Source organism: Plectropomus leopardus, chromosome 21 (genome assembly GCF_008729295.1).
Source record: "Plectropomus leopardus isolate mb chromosome 21, YSFRI_Pleo_2.0, whole genome shotgun sequence".
Classification (NCBI taxonomy): domain Eukaryota; kingdom Metazoa; phylum Chordata; class Actinopteri; order Perciformes; family Serranidae; genus Plectropomus; species Plectropomus leopardus.
This window is the reverse complement of record NC_056483.1, coordinates 4,300,258-4,319,883: the sequence shown is the minus strand read 5'-3', so window position 1 is coordinate 4,319,883 and position 19,626 is coordinate 4,300,258. Positions and strand designations below refer to the sequence as shown.

The 19,626-nt window shown below is 39.9% G+C and overlaps 2 protein-coding genes across 2 annotated transcripts; both read right to left on the bottom strand.

Moving 5' to 3' along the window:
* Positions 1–2,090: 2,090 nt before the first annotated feature.
* Positions 2,091–6,636, bottom strand: LOC121960419 (patched domain-containing protein 3-like). Its single transcript, XM_042510089.1, has 4 exons — positions 5,917–6,636; positions 4,720–4,841; positions 3,966–4,111; positions 2,091–3,661 (listed from the first exon to the last, which is right to left on the bottom strand). The coding sequence occupies exons 1-4, from the start codon at positions 6,634–6,636 to the stop codon at positions 2,091–2,093; spliced, it is 2,559 nt and encodes an 852-aa protein (XP_042366023.1).
* Positions 6,637–15,419: 8,783 nt separating this feature from the next.
* On the bottom strand, positions 15,420–19,102 carry LOC121960768 (threonine synthase-like 1). Its single transcript, XM_042510621.1, has 3 exons — positions 18,974–19,102; positions 16,712–18,075; positions 15,420–16,285 (listed from the first exon to the last, which is right to left on the bottom strand). Exons 2-3 carry the CDS (start codon positions 18,056–18,058, stop codon positions 15,482–15,484), a joined length of 2,151 nt encoding a protein of 716 aa, XP_042366555.1. The 5' UTR covers positions 18,059–18,075; positions 18,974–19,102; the 3' UTR covers positions 15,420–15,481.
* Between the last annotated feature and the right edge of the window lie 524 nt (positions 19,103–19,626).

Genomic DNA, 19,626 nt, shown 5'->3' with positions numbered 1-19,626 from the left:
CAACTTGCAATGGAAAACAGCATAACAGCCAAGCTCTGTCCTCTGCTTGCAGGAGTCTGTGCGGCTCGTTAGAGTAACTATCTGCACCTGAGAAGTGGGAGGGCCCAAATGCATAAAAGAGCTGTCCTCCCAGGCTGTGCTCTCCTGCAGAGCAGTCCCCTCCTCATCTCATGGCCTCTTCTATTCTAGTGTGATTTACGTTTACACCCTTTTGCAACACACACAATATATGCTTTACACCTCTGACGACTCCTAAGGAAACTATATTTATAATCATCACACTTACATATTTAAAATTATGTTACAAAATTATAGACTTTTTCCATTTTTAACTTGTGTTTTATTTGATTTTTTTTTTCAGGTAATTTTTTGTACTTTCTACTATTTTTTTAAATTTTTTATTTATTTAATTTTTTTTTTTTTGCTTTTTTGTGTCATTTCTTTTTTTGTTGCTCATTTCCTTGCTTTTACAGAAATCAAGCCAATTTGCTCAGGTTTCAAAGGGTTAAGTAGTTAAAGGGAGCTTTGATCTATTTCTTAAACTGTCACCAATCTATCAGTTTCTCTCTTTCTTATTAGTTTAAGCTCTAAGGTTGCTCCCTCTCTCTGTGTCTCTCCCCTGGGTGTAGGGGCATGTCACGTCACGCTGTGTGGGCCAGAGGCATCTCGTCTTGGATACGAGGGTGAGGAAGACAGGCGTGACGAAGGGTGACAGAGCTGAGAGTCGACCTGCGTGCTGCACAGGCCACCAGGGATCATAGAAGCTGGAACCTGAAGACCTCCTGGATTTCTGGACCACACTACAGGACATGCAGCTGCGTCCAGGAGGCTGCTGTCTTAAAATCTTGATGTCTGCAAGCAAATGACACGAGATGGGAAATCCAGCAGCTGCCAGCACTGCACAGAAAATAATTGGAAAAACTGTATGACTGTATGGCCAGTAAATCAAACTGGCTGTTTATTCTCACAGGGGGAAAAAGTGTTTGAAAATCTGGTTTATTCAAACTGCTTTTCATGTCTATGCAGGAGTAGAGCTGCACATCATTAGAAACACCCAAATTCATGAATTTAACCTTTTGAAACCTAGATGGACCTCACATCTTTCACAAGTATTTAAACCTTTGAATTTTGTGCTAATCGGTTTGATTCCTTTAAAAAAAAAAAAAAACATGGATAAAAAAGGCAGTGAACAACTTGGCAAGAAATCCCCTGCAAGTTACAAGAAATTAGTCAATTTGGATTTAATTTATTTTTTATTTTTTTTAAATAGGAAAATATATCCAAACAAGTCTATTCATAATTGTCAGCAATATTTAAGTAAAAGATTTACAGACTTATTATTTTCATGTACTCTTTACGAATTTCTTGCTAATTTTGGGTTCATTTCTTTTTAAGTTGCTCATGCCTTTTTTTCTCCATGTTTTTTTTTTTTTATGAAACTTATTTGTCCAGGTTTCAAAGAGTTAAAGTATGAACTTCCTCTGCAATCTCATATCATTCTCAGTCTTTTCCTGACAACAGACACTTCTTTTCCATCTCTTCTTATTTTGATAATCTTCTTATCAAACTGCTGCAGAGTCACCGCGATGATGACAGTGACGAAGGTGGACATAGCACCTTCTTTTGAGGTGTGAACCATCTGCACGGGCAGCGGGTTCTTAATGTTAATGTGCTGCCAATTGGAGAGGTATGATATGTCCTCAACACTAACTCCTGGAACTGAGAAATTGTGGTGCAGCTTAATTACATGCAGGTTTCAGTAGTTTGACATCTGAAAACTGTGATAACCTAAAATGCTTTTTTTTTGTTTTGCACCGTATGACTGCAGTTTTGAGATTGCGGGTGGTATTTAACGCTGTAATAGACCAGTTGAGAGTTTAGCAGCACATTAATGTGCTCCACTAATGAAAAAATTTAATGTGAGTCACCTAATAAGAGGCTTTGTAACACATTTTTTTTGTCATTTACAGGGTTAAACTGATGCAGAACATTCACTTTCAAAGCAAATGTTTTAGTCTATCTTTTTTATTACGGGATCTGCATTTTGAATATGTCTAACTATGTACAAATGATCAGCACTGTAACTGTAGTCATAGTTTGCTGATTTTTAAACTGTTGTCTTTACTTTCATCTTTGTTTGATCTGCATGTAGTTAACGACAGAACTACTGGAATAAAAATTAGGCCGTGAACCATCCCAATGAGCATGACAAGAAAAAAGATTTTAAAAAACGTTCTGAACGTGTGAAAGCCAGACGTAGCCAACACCGACACGCCTAAAATGGTGGACAGGGCGCCTTGAAGGATGGGGTAGCCTAAACTAGAGAGAGCGTCCACAGCTTTGTCATCGGGACTCGTTTTCTTGCTGGAGGCGAAGACGTAAGACACGTGAGCTGAAAAATCGACGGTGAAGCCAATGCAGACAGTAAAAGCGATCATGGATATGGAATCAAGGGTGACATCCCATAGCGACATGAAACCAGTCACCCCCGTGGTCACTGAACCAATCGAACCTGTCACCCATAACGAGCAGAGCGGGTCTGGAATCAGCAGGAGAGAGACCACCATCATCACGGCTGTGATCACGCAGACGTTTTTAATCGTGCTGCTCACTACGACGGTGTATTGATCATAGAAGATGAACTTCTGATTGTAGACCAACAAAGATCCTGCACTGCATCTTTTTATGGTGCTTTTAAGACCTTCAAGCATGTGAATTTCCATGCTGGCATTGGCGATATCCACAGTCTGGATGAAGAACCGGGACGCGTAAACGACATCTCCACTGAGGTTCAAATCTTGCTTGAAAAAAGGATATAAATCAAAAAATTTAGATAAGTTTTGGAGAAAAACATCCTTATCATCAAGGTTTAAATGTGCTTCTTGTCCGTATGACAAATAAGAGTCCAGCCAGGACGTGTAAACATCCTCGTCTACAAACTGGAGCATCTTAAAGTCCTCTAAGCATCCCTGAAGTTGGTGCCGCTTAGTTTTATCCCAATATGGGAACTCCTCACTTACAATAATCATCACGGATGGGCCATAACTAGAAAAATACTGCCTATCCTTTATAATAAATCTGGTAACGTGGGAGTTATCAGCTGCCAGATCATAGAGCTCAATCCCCTGTTGTATATGGAAACATCCATAAATACTTGCAGCTAAATATACCACAAAGAGGCAGATTACAGCCCCTTTGACACAGGGTTTGATCAAAAACGGGCCGTAGTAATCCTTGAAGAAATTACTCGCTGGCTGTTTTTTCTCTGCTCCAGTGTTCCTATCATAGTCGCCTCCCACACAGCAGATGTTATATATCTCAGGGTGATGATCAGAATTTTCTGATGGTATTTTCATGCAGGTCAGCCAGTGCCGGTTGCTGGCTTCCCGCCTCCCATTTAGAGCCAGAAACGCTCCGAAGAAGGTGATTGTGTAGATGTAGGAAAACACTATGGAGGTGCTGGTGTAGAGGCAGAATGACTGCACCGCTGGGAAATCGGACAGGACGCCGATGGAGAACTTGAGGACGTCAGTCACAGCGGTGATGGTGATGGACATGATGGCTTCTTTGTAGGAGTGAGCCATCCTCTTCGGCACCGGGTCTTTCACGTGGGTGTGCTGCCAGTCGGACACCATTATGAACATGTTATTGAGACCAATTCCTGGAGAAATTATAGTAGTGATGTAAAATTAATGACAGTTTTGATTTTTTCCATTTGCAAGACTTTAAACATTTTACAAGATTTTACTATAAAACATAAAATGCTCATAAAACATGACAAAGTGCTACAGTTTAATCTGCCTAAGACTACATGAAGCGGGTCAAATACTGCTCAAATTTAATGGTCTGCAAAACACCACATCACTTTTATGTTAATGCAGTATATGACTTTATGGATGTTGCACTCCAAACTACAACCTAAAACTACAGTCTGGAACAAAAAAGACAAGGGGGCTTTTTCTCACCAAGTATCAAGAAAGGAGAGTTTGCGACCGTAATAACGAATGGCACTCCGATGTAAAGCAGTAAACCAAAAGAGGAGAGGACAGCCAGGCTGGAGGAGAAGACGCCGAAGACGGCCACCCACACTTTATTCCTCACATTGTCCAATCTGTCGGGGAGGTAGAGATTGAGTGTTGTTGTTGGTTCAAGCAATCAAAATCACGTAACTGATAAAGGCATTAATATGCTGCAAGCAAGGTCCATTTGTACAAACTTTATTATGACAACTTCACCCTGAGCAACCTCAGAACAACCCTGCTTATTGCTATAGATTAGATTGTTTATGATATAAAAAACAGTTGTGCATTACTCTATAATGCTTTGATCCTGGAGTTTATTATATGTAATGGTTTGGTTTATATTATCATTGCAATTACATTGTTTTTTTACTCCCTATGCAATCCAATCTAGCTGTTACAGACATATAACATACCTACCCTAAGCTATATTTTACAGAAATTAAAGTAAAACCTTTAAATAAACACTGAAAAAAACAAACTAAAAGTAAAGTGAGTTTGAAGTAAAAACTAAATACATTTTAAAATTTAATAACTCATCTTTGGACACAGTGATGCTGAAATTGATATGATAACTCCATGTTAACCTGTACGTGGCTCTCCTGTATCAATCACTTTGATAAACAACAGCTCTCTGTCTCGGACTTGGCCTGCAGTCAGGAAATCGCTCACTGTGTGACAGTCACTGATCACTCCTTACCTCAGGCAGGATATCACTGAGAAGGTGATAGCGCAGGCATAAGTGATGAGGAATAAAGGGAAGCCATCTGTGGTGTGACTGTCAATCTCCTCCTGCCTGGATTTGGAGGTGTAGTAAGACACCTACAATGGAGGACAGCAGAGAGAAACGCCAACGTGAAGTCAGACAAAAAGTGTTTACACATAGAAGTCACGACAGCAATAAAGCCAGTGTGACAGCACAGCTTGGATTTCAGGACAAAGCGAGTGTGTCTGCAACTCTGCCAACCACGTTATCTGAAAAGGACGGGTAAAGATGCAGACAGGCTGTAACTAATATGTTAAGAAAATGATCTATATGCTTATTTATTTATTTTTGCATTACACCTCAGTGCAACAGCGTGTTCAGCTATGAGACAAAATCCACCTTTGTTACAGTGATGGATAGTGTCCATTTTTTTCTTATTAAATTGTATATTTAACCCATTGATACCTGGGCAAATTGGGTTGGATTTCTTTCAGGAACATAGCAATAAGGTAAGGTACTTCAATAAACCCAGTGTGTTGTGCTGTATGTCTGTATTCTGCTGGTTGCACACTAGTTAATAATATTTGTTTATTCTTAAACATTTTAAGAAAACAGAACTCACAAATCTCCTGACTTCATCATTTGCAAAATCCTCTCATGATGAATAAAAATAGAATAAAATTCTCTAAAAATAAGCAAAACAAACAAACAAGGACATGACATGGGGAAAATGCTTACAAATGTAATAAAAAATTTAATTTTTTGTTATTTTTGTTAAGTAATTTTCCGAATTTACTATTTTCTTGCAATTTGTGATAATTTCTTGCAAAGTTGCTCGTTGCCTTTTTCCTCATGTTTTTGAGAAAAAATGCAACAATTTGCTCAGGATCTGAAGAACTTAAAATTTGTGAAAGGCATCTAAGTGCAGCACAAGAAGAGTAAAGATGATCAACATCTCAAAGAGTTAACAGTTAGATACAAAGTAAACATGAATTAAAATGTATAGTTATATTTACTTCACTTTTTCAAGGCAATCTGTTGCCAAGATTATTTTCATCAACTTGTCAGATTTTAGTAAGAAAGGCTCAATATTTGACACACAAAACAGTGACAAACATTTAAGAATATGGACTGAAAGATTTTCAGAAAGATGTGAAAAAATGCAATATCAGAAAGTAACATTACACGTACGTCAATGTGTTTGCTGCCCGTCTCTTCTGATAACAGCTTCTTAAATCCCCTCAGCCATAATTTCCAGGCGTCAGCTGTGCTTTCCTTGTTATCTGAGTAGTAGAGGAGTTTTACAGCCTGAGCACTTATGACTGAGCTGTTGGCATCTGTGATAACCCCGCCGAGCACCGAGCCCAGAAACACTGAACTGGATCTGTGCGTGTGTTCGGGGAAAGTGATGCCGGTTTTATCAGTTTCATTGGAGCTAATAATTTCCAGGATGATGTTTGTGAGACATTCGCCGTTGACTTTTGCACACATGTCACTGAATCCAAGGCTCCCATTGTGTACGGTGATATTTAGGATCTTATTGTTGAGTCTGATGATGTCCTCAAAGGCTGGATTTGTTAGTATATTTAAGCCATTAGTGGACACAGCAATGAGAGATGCAAAGTTGCCTTTGTGGTACAGGCGGTCCTCTGAAAACATGGAGTCATTGTAGGGGAAGTTTTCCCTCACAAAAGCTCTTGTGGCCTTCGAGGGTCCTTTCCTGGGTGTATACTGTCGTTCAAAGTCATTATCCTCCCTGTCTTTGAGAAAAGTGAAGCCTCCGCTGAGCGCCGCTGAGAGTATGAGAGGAATCACAAAGAAATAAAAAGGATAGGAGCCCACGAGTGATCCAAGTTTCTCAAAAAGGCCTGACAGAAGTCTTGCCAGGCAGTCAGTGCGTCTGCAGCCCATGTTGCCAGACAGTTTGCAAACATGTGGAGGAATGTTGTGCTTTTAAAGGCTGAACACACCTAGTTTGGGAAGGCTGGGGGAAGTCTTTTTGGCCAGTGAAGCCTGGAATATACCAGGAAATAAAACAACAGGGCAAAGTGTTTGATGTTACGGGAAAGCTCGCGCCTCTTAACGACAATTGAGCATTTCAGGCAGAGAAATGATAAGACAAGAATATGACTAACAGAAAATCACAGGCAAGGATATCTTATTTTATTACTTTACGATGCAGGTATTTAGGTTGCGCCATAAGTAAGTAACTCTATAACTAAATCAGAGTGCATTCAGACATTTTAATTGGCAGACAGCTTCCTGTGAAAGCTGATATGAAAAGCAGGTCATGAAGGGAGAATGTTATTGCACGTGTCAGTTTCTTTTGCTGGGGATTAACGTTCAGCTACTGTGTTTTAAATGTTAGTAACTGTGTAGCCAGACAGTGAAATGATTATTAAAAACTTGCACAATAATAGCAGCAGTAAATTTACATTAAAATCCTCCCCATTAAGAGTTGAATCAAGGATTACATGAATACCTTGGAAAATGACAGCTAAACCTGTCTCCTTAACAAACTGTGGCAACCAACCTTTAAAACTTTGAACTTATAATATTAAATATATGTGCCACACAAGAACAGAGGTTTGACAGGCGTAGCAGTGAGGGTCAGGCCCTTAGCAAACGGTCAATTACAGGATATCTTGAGATTTAAGCAACATCCGGCCTACATGTTTCGACCCTGCCCTCAACACAGAGTCCGAGAGGGTCAGTTTTACACCTCGGAGCCTGCTGGCCTTTCCTGGCAGTTAACCCCTGTCAGTCAGCTGTCAATCTGAGCCCCGCCGAGTCCTCCGAGACGAGGCTCATATCTCATTTCACACAGATCCACCTCGGGGTCATTGATTTCTCATTCTGCGAGTGAGAAATGGATTCTCTTTCCTTCATCACAGGGAGGAGAAGATCCTGGCAGACGGTCGCCAAGAGCCTGATGGAGGCATCAGTTAAACGTAATCTGTTTCAGGACCCTTCAGTTATTTTGGTCACCTTGAATTGAATCACTGCTTTTTGTCTGTGCGCTTATCAAAAGGTGTTAACAGCAGATAGGCACCGATGGGTATTGTTCAGCCGTGCAGTTTGCATCAAAATGCAAATGACTTCAATCCAATAACAATCATCTTCTGGTGGCAAGCTCCCGTTGACACCTTCATTAGCTCTGTTCTCTCCTCCTCTTCCTCACACTTCCACACAGAGGTATGTTGGGCGCGAATCAATGTCTTCGGTAATTAGCAGGGAAGCCTCGGGTGAACATGATGTTGAGATGTGTTGGCTGATTGTTTGGCTCCTGCTTCCAGAAAGAAACCATTGATCACAGAGAAAAACACTTCACTAAGCTGAATAAAAAAAAGCTACCACACATTTACACACATATTAAGACATGCACAGGCTATATTTACTGTGTCCGATCAGATGACCTGTTTTGGTGTAGAAGAAGAGGCATCCTCCAGCCGATTTATGAAGGAAAGGTCAAAGGTCACAATCCCCATGTGTAGGATGTTCTACAGTTTCATAATCAATCCTGTTTAAATATACTTGCAGATTATTTTAAGTTGCTGGAAGGAAATTGTGACAGAAAATGAGACAAACATTTTAGTTTCCATGTTTTACAGAAGTCAATCTTTTTAAAATTCTGGTGATTTTAATGACAAAAATGCCTTTTAGTTCAGTTTAAAGGTATACATACTGTACAGGATTTTCAGTTGATGTTTGTGAACACGCTCACAAAAGCGTAAGTCGAAGCCAAAACCAAATCAACCTTGTTCAGCATCTCACCTCACACCTACATATATATCCAATTTGTATGTAAGCGTGTACGTGTGTGGTTGCATGTGTGTATATGCATGTATGTATATACATATGTGTGTGTGTGTGTGTGTGTGTATGGATGTGTTTAGATTATATTCTAATTGCTTTTTCTGCTAATTTAAAACATATATTTTTCACTTTGTATCCATTTTGTATGTGAAATAAATTTGTCTCTTTTTGCATCTAAAAAATGGATGGATGGAGGATGCAGGGAGAGAGAGAGAGAGAGAGGACAATTTTAATGAAATCAATAAAATATCATTAAAATGTAAGAGATTTCAAAATGTGATGAACAAAAGCTTATCCAATGAAAATACGACAAATATTTTGTATTATGACTGTGTATGACTGTAATACAAAAAAAACACCTTTTTTGTTTCACTTTCACCAATTTAGTTATTGCAAAGTCCCATTTTACTGCAGTCCCTGTGACTGCAGACCAGTATGCTGCACTCAGATGCCTCAGACCAACACCTGAGCTGGTCCAGGACATGATCCCTCACTGGCTTCCCACTTGAATACTTACAACCCCAAGGAGGAGGCGTTGCTGCCAACATTTTAACTCAGGTCTTTACAGTGGTGAGCGAGTGTTTTACCTCCACTTCAGAACCGACGTTTAGTGCCAGTATTTCATGCCAACACTCATAAATGTGACGGTTTTCGGTGCCAAGACGAACAAAGATTCTCAGTTCCCCCTCTGGGTTTTATTCTTGGCAGGAGGGGAAAATCCTCTGAAATAGAATTTATTCAAACCTTCATGGGACAGAATAATTCCACTGAAACTGGAGCTAATGACTCTTTGAGGACGTGTTGATTCAATTCACTTTCTCCATGGGGACATTTAGGAAAGTCACTTACAAAACAAATTATTGTGCAATTAAAAAAGTTTAACAAACTATTTGACATTGCACTAAAATGAGGTTCCAACTTTTAGACATTGAAAGGAGAAGGGAATAAGGTGGCAACCCCTTTAAAATGTTTTGATTATCACTGGGACACTTTCATTTTATTTTATTTATTTATGGGGTGTTTTTTATGTTTTTATCTTCTTGTCATGTTTTTATCCTGTATATTGTGTGTGATGTCTGACACCTGTGTTGAATGGATGCCTTGCACTTTATACTGCAAATCAAATCTACCTACAGGTACAAATAAAGTAGCCTGAACCTGAACCTGAACCTGATGTTTTAACCAAAACAACAAAGATGAAAGCTGAAGTACCTACATATTGTTACCAAGTATAATTTCCCAACTGGTCCAGCCACAGGGTCCAGGTTTCTCCTTAGTGATTAGTTCAAGGTCCACACATTCGTTAAAATACCACATTTACAATCTTATTTCACAAAATGTAAACATAGGTTGATTTAGAACACAAAAAAGATAAAACATATTGCAAGAAAAAAAAACAGATATGGCACCTCGGCTGGCTTAGAGTGACCTGTGATGTCTAAGTCTAGTAATTAAAAAATTTAAAAAAATTAAAACACACATACAGAAATAAGTACAATGAAAAGAATTCCCCTGTTAAGATCTGCAAAAATTACATTAAAGCATTTGTATAGCAAACAAATGCCTGTGTGTCTGTTTATCACAATCTGAATGCTACATTTGGGATTTGAACACAAAGAAAAGAGACTATAGAGTCAGGGATCTTGCAAGCAGGAGGTCAAATCAACCCGCTTCACCAGATCTTCTTTCCAAACTCCTCTGATGCGTTAATTTCCTCCTCTCTCCTTTCTATTTCCCTCCACTGTGAAAGAGCAGTTTCCATTATGCTACAGGTTCACATTAAGGAGATGGGAACAGGCTGGTACCTGCAATTATCCTTGCTCACCCAGCCGTGGGCCACTCGGTGCTGAGCAACAGCTGGTTCTCTCTTTCCCCTCACCACTCTTTCACACACACACACACACACACACACATGCACCTGCACACTCCCCCTTTAGACACTTTACCCACCCATTCCTCACATTCACCTGCCAAGCAGCTTGATTAATAAGGCCAATGCTCACAGCGAAGCAGACCACAGACACAGAGGGAAGGAAAGGCTGGAAGAACAGAAGACGCCTCCAGTGTGTGAGCATGTGCTGTGTAATATATTCATGCATAGTAAAAAAAAAAAAAAAAGTGATCCATCATCCTGTAAGCATTGAGACAAAAGTCAGAGGGGTGATTGTAAAATATTGCACTGATTCAAAAAAACAAGTCGTAATTTATCTTGATGTCCCTCGGCACCTTTCTCCTCCTCTCTTTCCACAACAGCGGCAGAGCTCAGCTCTGTCGAGAGCGATGGATCACCTCAAACCACAGACGCCTTCTCCCTGTTGCTCTCTCATTTTCACACAAACACTGTCAGGTAAGCCGACAGGCTGCTGTGCATAGTGCGCTCATTTCTCACACACTTCTGCAGTTTGTTTTTTTTGGGTTTTTTTTTTACTTCTTTTGATACTTTGTACAACATGAGGCCTCGAAAAAATTTCTCTTTATTTTGGGGCCCCTTTAAATAAACCAAAGTCCTACCTCTAACCTTCTAATATTTCCTAGTTGTGACAAGTTAAACCAAAAAGGGATGTTTTCTTTGTTTTGTTTTAGTATTTTGTTCAGTCAGTCATCAGTCTTTATTCTTGCAGCATCTTTCGTGCAGGTTAGTGCACTTCAGATGCTTAGAAAAATGAATGATAAGCTTATGAAAAGACAGAACAGATGTTTATAGTGGGAAAGTTGACACAGATGCATACATGAAATTGAAAATATGAAAATGTAATAATAAAACCAACATCATGAATAAAGTAAATAAATAATTTTTAAGTAAATTAAAGACAATAACAAATATAATCGGAAAATTCCTAAAAGGCAAGAAACATTCAAAAATCTCTGTAAAATCTGCAATATAATATTAAATATTAGATGACAGTCTTAGAAAATTGTAGTTTTTTGTACGATAAATGTGGTGGTATAATTTTTGTGTGTTTTTTCATATATTTTTCCTGGATTTTTTGGTTGTGTTTTCTGCTGCTGTGTTGATGTGTGATTTCACAGGTGGGGCGTGGCCTCCTGCTGCTGGAGCTCTGCCTGCACACCTGTTGCTCATTCCACACTCATCAACTGCAGCCTAAAAACCCTGATCTCTCTCTCTTTCGTGCTGACAGACTTTTGGTTCATGACAGTTCGCTGTCTTCTGCATTGCTGGTGCCTTTGCCCTCCAAACTCTAGTGTCATAAACCAGACTGCTTCCTTGCCTCAGTCTCGCTTAAATCTGCCTGCTTCATCCCCTTTGCCCCTTGTTCTGTGAGTCTTGCTCTTGGTTCCAGTTTAACACTGCAGTAAACCGTTAGAAGAATTTATATTTGTATTCTTTTAATAGTCTCACACCATCAAAACTGAATTTGTGACCCCTTGTGAGGGCCCTGACCCCCAGATTATGACAGTTCTGTGCATCTGGTTATGTTAAGGTACAAAAAACCACTTGGCTAAGGTTGGTGAAAGATTGTGTTTTAGCTTAAAATAACTGGTTTGGTCACCACAAACAGCTGGAAATGTTACTCACTCTGTGTCCCTTTAGTACAGTAATAGTACATATGAAACGTAACATAACATGTCTGTGGTTTGCAGAAACATACAATGCTAACATTTTATTCTGGTGACGAGGTCGGGTTTGAAACTGTTGTCTTCAGCTTAAAATTGGAGGTGCACTATAATATGTTACTTTGTGGCAAATCACGAGTGTCCAACTGTGGACTTTATGTCTGGGGACCTCAGATCTGTCGTTCAATGGGAAGAGATTGGACTCATCCGCCACAACTGCATAAAAGCAAATAGGCTGCTACTTTTACAGCCGAAAATAAACTGAATAAGTAAAGAAAACACTTTTCTTCTGAGTTCTGGCGAAGCCTCGGGGAGACAGTGATCCAGATCAGAGGGCATGCTGGCAAAGTGCTTTTTCAAATCTGGCTTGACTTTCCATCTATTTGAACAACTGCAGTCATAAGCAATCCTGGAGATCTATGAAACTTATCTTCCGCCCTCTTCTCCCCGCTGCTGCTGAGGCAGCACCTGGATTTAAATGACTCGACTGATAGCCAGTCATTTCTGGGCTCTCCTGTTATGGATGGTGTGATGTTTGAGGGTGGAAAATTACCCTCGGGCCCACTCCGCCCCTGGATGTTTCCACTGACAGACGTCTGGCAGAGAAGAGCAATGTGGTTTTTGTTTGACACTTAAACACTGGACTGACTTAATTTTTTTTTGGGTGCTTTGTTCAGATGCCTTTCACAAGCATTTAACCCTTTGAAACCTGAAAAATTGAGTGGATTCAGTTTTAAAACACAGAGAAAAAAACATAATGAGCAACTTGGCAAGAAATGTCCAGCAAAAAAACTTTGAGAAATTAGTAAAAGGTGACCAAAAAATTACTAGAAAATTGGCTTCAGGGGGGATTATTTGATATTATCCAAAACCGGTGAAAATGCAAAGAAAACTACATTTATAGATAATTTTTGTTTCCTGTTTTAATTTCAATTTCTTACAAATGTTGTTTGGCTTATTTTCCAGATAATTTTGTTGTGACTTTTTTTTACTAATTTCTTGCAATTTGTTTGGGCCATCTCTTGATAAGTTGCTTGTCTCTTCTTGCCCTGTATTTTTTGACAAAAAGCAGGACAGTTTTGCTTAGTTTTTAAAGGGTTAAAGCTTGTAGCACATTATTAATTTCCATCACCAAATCCCTAGTTATTATCGTCTTTTTAAAGACTATAAGATCCTGAATGTTAGCAGCTGAGAAACATATGATGGGGTGTGGTTCAAAAGGTTTTTGTTAATGAAAAAGAAAAGAAAAACCTTTCTACCTTCAGTAAGACATTAATGAGACGGCGGACACTGAACCGATGCTTGAGCTTCACCTGGCAATTAGTGGACTGTAGAGATCAGTTCATTAGCTGTTTTATAATGCCACTCTGTGAAAACTAGGGCTGAGCCCAACTCAGAATTATGCAAGTCGAATCAGATTTGGCAGTTTAGGCTATATTGTGATAACACGATTTATATCTCGATATTCTGAAATCTTGAAACTATTGTAAACTACTTAAATATGAAAAATTATGAAATGAACTACAATTGCAAATAAAGTAGCTACTACCATAACATAAAGTTACATTAACCACTGTTATAATAAAGCTGAATGAAATACTGTAATAATGTTGAATAAAGTAAAGTATAAAGTTAAAAAGTTATAGTAAAGCTCAGTCCACTTTCCAGCTCCTCTATATTTGTTTGTTTTTGTGACGTACGCGAATGGACATAAGGTGTTATCAGATGACGTAAAGGAAATAAACAATATCAATAATATAGCATAATATGAAATGATTAATGTTTTTTCATCATTGGACAACATATTTTGTCATATTGCACAGCCCTAGTTGGATGTAGTGCCAATTTCAGGGAAATGACATTGGAGACGACTAACGGTTGTGAAATTAACATTCAGATCACAGACAGCAGCTCTGGTGGACGTTCTTGCAGTCAGCAAGTCCATGGCACACGCCCTCAAAACTGTGTCATCAAACCGAGCCTTTTCAAAGCGCCTTTGATTGTGAGCATCCCAGGGCACACCTGTGTAGTAACGATGCTTGTTAATCAGCACCTTGACGAGAGTTCTTGAAAAAGTGCTCACTAACATGGATTTTTAACAATTTTGCAACCAGCATTTGAGAGAAATATCTATTAATTGCATGCGAAATGTCTAACATATTTAACCTAAACCTGTGAAAGAATAGGAGCAAATGACTGCATTTAAATTTGTGTTCAGCTTAATAAGAAGAAGCTTGAGGTCATAAAACATTTGTTACATAATTAAAAAATCTTTATCCTGTCCATATTTATGTCAGAACGCAAATGTGTTAACGAAGACACAATAGAGGTTGACAGATATTATTAAGGAAATATACTGCAAATAAGTATTGTCACAGTACAATGCATGACACAATTAACTTGCAGGAGATGATTATCTCCCTGACTGCAGATATTGATTTAACATCACTATAAACTTGTTTATTTGACCTTTTGACTTCACCCCTCACAGTGATACACTGTTACTGCAGTGCTCGCGCCAGCGTTCCCACAGAGCTGCGGCTGAGAGGTAGACAACCCCATCTAGTGGGCCAGGGCTCCAGATAATGATGTAAAGAAATGCAGCATAATCAATAAGCTTTAAATTGAGTTTAGAGCTCTATTACAGAATAATCACAGTGAACGTGTTGCTCATTTTATCTCAATCCTGCAGGCTCAAGCCGTTTAAATTATGTCTTTAAAATCAATTTTATGACCACACCTGCTTATAACTGGTGCTTTATATTCAATTTTATGTTATTGATTTTTTTCTGTTTATATTCATTTATTTTAGCCTTTTTTGACCTGTTACGTGTTAAATTTGTTTTAAAAAGTTACAAATTTACTGAGAAAATTAAGATTACATGACCAAAAAAAAGACATGAAAAATTTACATTGTGAAAATGATTAATTATGATTTAAATTAACCCTCTGAAAACTGGATCTACAACAGTTTTTTTTTTTTTGCTGCATTCAGATGCCTTTCACAAGCATTTAAATCTCTGAAACATGAACAAATTGTTTAGATTTTTTTTTGTTTGAATTTTTATGTGTGTAATTTATTTTTATTATCAAGTAAAACATTGTGATGTTGATGATGATTATATTTAAAATCATTCTACAGAAAGAATATATAAAAAGGTATATTTTATTTGATTGTTTTCTTTTTTCCCCACTTTTTTCCTGGTCATTACCTTTTTTCCTCTTTATTTATTTGAGAATTTATGCTTTTTTGAGGTAATTTCTTGCTAATTTTTGTGTCACTTCTTCTTAAGATGCTCATTGCCAATTCTCTCAGGTTTCAAAGGTTTAATTAAGGTGCTAATTAACAAAAACTAAAATAATCCTACATAACTTTCAAGAAGGAGTCCTGTATCATGCTCTCCACCTCCTCCACCAACACGCCGTAATCCTCCTGACAAACAGTGTGTTTCGTCCTGCGTCTTTCCTTCAGGCACTTCATCATGTCTCTGTGGATTTCGGGTCTGGAAGCTGTCGATGCGAGCTTCACCAGCTGCTCAACGGGATCCTCTGGAATATTTGGGATTTGCAGAGCTTTGAACACAGCGGGAGCAAACTTCCCGTAGTGCGCGGTGGAGCAGAGCACCACGGGGCACGCACCATCCTGCAGCCCATCAGCCACGACTTTAGCCACGGCGGTGTGTGTGTCCATGAGGTAGCCCGTCTGTGTGTGAACGCTCTGGATGGCGGCCAAGCAGTCGTCTTCTGAGCACCAGCCAGCCAGCACTTCCTGCTGCATCCTGCCAATAAGAGGCTCAGGCACCTGAAAGTGCTGCCGCTGGTCTAAACGCGTGAACAGCTCCTTGACAAGACGGCCGTCTCCGTCTGAGACGTGGAAGATAAACCTCTCAAGGTTGGAGGATTTCAGGATATCTATAGCCGGGGAGTGGGAGAGCACCAGAGGCCATCCCCGGAGATCGTACTCGCCTGTGGTGATAAAGTCCGTGATGATGCGGTTGTGGTTGGACGCACAGATGACTTTTCTTATCGGGACGCCCATTTGCTTGGCGTACAAAGCCGACATGGCATTGCCAAAGTTACCAGAAGGGATGCAAACATCAATGGGCTCCCCAAACTTGATAACGCCGTCTCTGCACAGATCCAGATAGGCTGAGGAATGGTACACCACCTGCAAGAAGAGGAAAAGGTCACAAAAATGTGTTTTACAGCGTGTTGCAAAGTAAAAGTGTCTTACTGCCTGAAAAAACTTTTGTGTAAATGTGCAAACTGGAAGAATAAATCTGGAAATAAAACGGGTGAAAACTAATGAAAAATGAATGAAGTGTATGGGACATTTTTTTATCCTCCAGTGTTAAAACAGTATTACTGACTGTCCTTTCGTTAATTTACATTATTATTACTACCACAAAAGTTAATAATGGCTCAAATACTTTTTTGGCCCGTATTCTCTTCACAAAGCAGCTTCCCTACAATAAAATCGAATTAACCTGTATGTCATCCCTGTGTCTTTGTTTCTTCTTTATTGCAAATAAAACTTAAAAAACTCTTTAATATAAAGTCTTCTTTATGAAGCCCTCCTCAGTGTTTAACCCACCTGTGGCAGCAGCCGCGCCCAGTTGATGGAGTTGGCGGTGCTGAGGACTGTGCCGTACTCCACAGCGAGGTGTCCCGTCAACCCAGATTCTCCAAACATCCTCTTTATGGTCCTCTGACAGAAATCAAAATCTGACAGGACGCTCACGGCCCTGGCGTTTCCCTCCCTGAAGCTCGTCATCTGGAGCTTCTGAATCTCACTCACGCCGTTCTCTGGGAAAAAAACCAGCACGCCGGTCCTGTGTTTATCAGCGCCACTGAGCCTGCTGAAGCCGCTGAGAACTGCACTTCCTGTGTCCCCAGAGGTGGCTACAAGGATGAGGTAGTTGCACATGTGTGGGAGGCAGTGTGCAAAGAGCTGGGGCATCAGCTGCAAGGCCAGGTCTTTGAACGAGGCGGTGGGGCCGTGAAAAAGCTCCTGGACGTACTGATTGTGGACGAGATGTTTCACTGGAGCGACCTCCTCGCTGGAAAAGTTAGACCCGTAAGCTTTGAATATCATCTCTCTTAGATCCAAAGCAGAGACGTCTAACGGGTGTATGCACTTTTCAAGCAGAACTAGAGCTCGTTCTGGGTATGACATGTCAGTTAGTCTGAGCCATTCACGAGCATCGATGATTGGGAAGCCATTTTTGGGAACATAGAGGCCTCCATCTGTGGCGAGACCCTCAACTACCACGTCACTGAAGTGTGTTTTCTGACTTTTCTCGCTGTCACACCTGGTTGACACATACGTTTCTGCAGAGTGGTTCTGATATCTCTCCACCGCCTTCAGCACCTTCTCCGCCACTTCCTCCACCGTGTCGCCTTTCCCACACAGCACCCGCACATCCAGCCACTTCTCATAAAACTGCTTCCTGTAGCGCAGGATGTCTCTCATGGACACCCCGGCCTCCTGACCCACAATCCTGTTCACCTTCATCCTTTCAAGTCTCTGTATGATGTCCTCACTGTCAACATCCAAGTAGACGACCAGCCCAGACTCTCTGACGTGCCGCATCGCCGCAGAGTGAAGAGGGTTAGATCCTGTCAGGGAGACAACACACCCAGAGGCCGAGAAGTTACACAGAGCCTGACCTTCCTCCTCCAGGAAACGCTCGCCACCGACTGCTGAAAGCTTTTCAGCCACTGGCATCTTCCATGTCGTCTCCAATATATCGTCATCAACGTCGATGACAGGTAGTCCCAGTCTGTGCGCCACTATCCTCCCAACTGTGGTCTTCCCAGCTCCAGGAGAACCCATCAGCAGGATGTTTTTGTCCCGCCACAAAGCTTTGGTGGAAAAACATGATTTTGGAAAGGAGCTCAGGATGCATCTGACTGCTCTTAGTGCATTCAGTAAACCCATGACAGCAGACTTTTCTCCTGTTAAAAAAAGGACATTTAAAACTTTAAAACAAAAATGACCGCCACTATGTTTAACAGCATAGATAATTTCTAAAATTATATTTTTCAACTTGATATTCAAAGACTTTTTCCTAGAATGACCCCAACATGAGAAAAAATGAAACATTGCCTCTGCTTATATTTTCATTAAAACTGAACATCAACACGGTTAAAATCTTTCCTTAAGGGTCAGTTTTAAAATTATTTTAATACCACAAAAAAACAAAACTGACATACACACACACACACACACACACACACACACACACACACTGAAATGCATCTGCAAAGTCCATGCACACAAATTTGCATACTGTTCTCATTGTACAGTATAATACTACATTGCTGAAGACTACAATAAAATGCATTCAAAACTACTTTTTCCATATATCTCCTGCTTTCAAAAATTATGCTTACAACTATGCTACACCTTTAACAACAACAACAGTAATACTACTAATAATAAACCTCTATTTTAGTAAAGAAAACACTTCTGGCAGGTGTGCTGTAATAAAAACGACTGGACTCCACTTTATTAAATGCCGTCTTTCTGCACTGTGAAGAGGGAAAACCTAAAAATTCACAAAGTTTGTGATGATGGCATATTGTTTCTTCATGCATAGTAGATTTGGGGTTTAAAATTCAATCAAGCTGCTTTATTTTTAGGGAGGGCGAGGGCGGCTCATTTTAGACCCTTATGACAAGTGGTGTTTACATAAAGTTAAGATATTACAAAGGTTAAAATCAAGTTACACATCTGCGACCTCGTGTTTTGACGTACATACAGTCTGTGGTTTTCACACAGAGTTTGCAAGTGGCTGCTGTAACTTTGCACGTGTTAGCGATGATATCATGATTGAATGAACGAGACACTCACGTGAAACAGCGCCTTTCCGTATTTCAACCTTGATAATTATTGTTTTCAGCTGAGTTTTTGTCAAATACGTGGTTTAATATAAAAGGAAAAGCCTCATGCAGCAGAGGTACAACATACATGACCGTTGGACCGCTCACAAACAACTACGGTCAGCCTGGAGGGACAAAATAAGGAAATCCACAGTGAAATGTCGAAGGCACACTGATATGTATTTACTTTATGTTTTATTATCTGTGCAATATAAACACGAATGTACACATTTAACTATATATTATAGTGACTAACTTGGACAACTCCAAGTTTTTGGATCGCGAAACCTGCTTGAACGTGTGACCTTTGTGCTGCCTTCAAATGCTCCTTGGAACTTTGTAAATTAGTGAGTGGCTCGCTATAGCATTGTGTGTGTGTAGCAGTGTGTGTGTGTGTGTGTGTGTGTGTGTGTGTGTGTGTGTGTGTGTGTGTGTGTGTGCGCGCGCGCGCGTGCGTGCGAGAGAGAGAGAGAGAGAGAGAGAGAGAGAGAAAACAGTCTTATACTAAATCTTTTAATGCAAGACATGGAGACAGACAGAATATGACAATGACGAAATATATTTTGACACATTTGTGCTTTTGTTTGTTTGTTTTTTAGTGACACCTAATCATTTTAAAGGAAA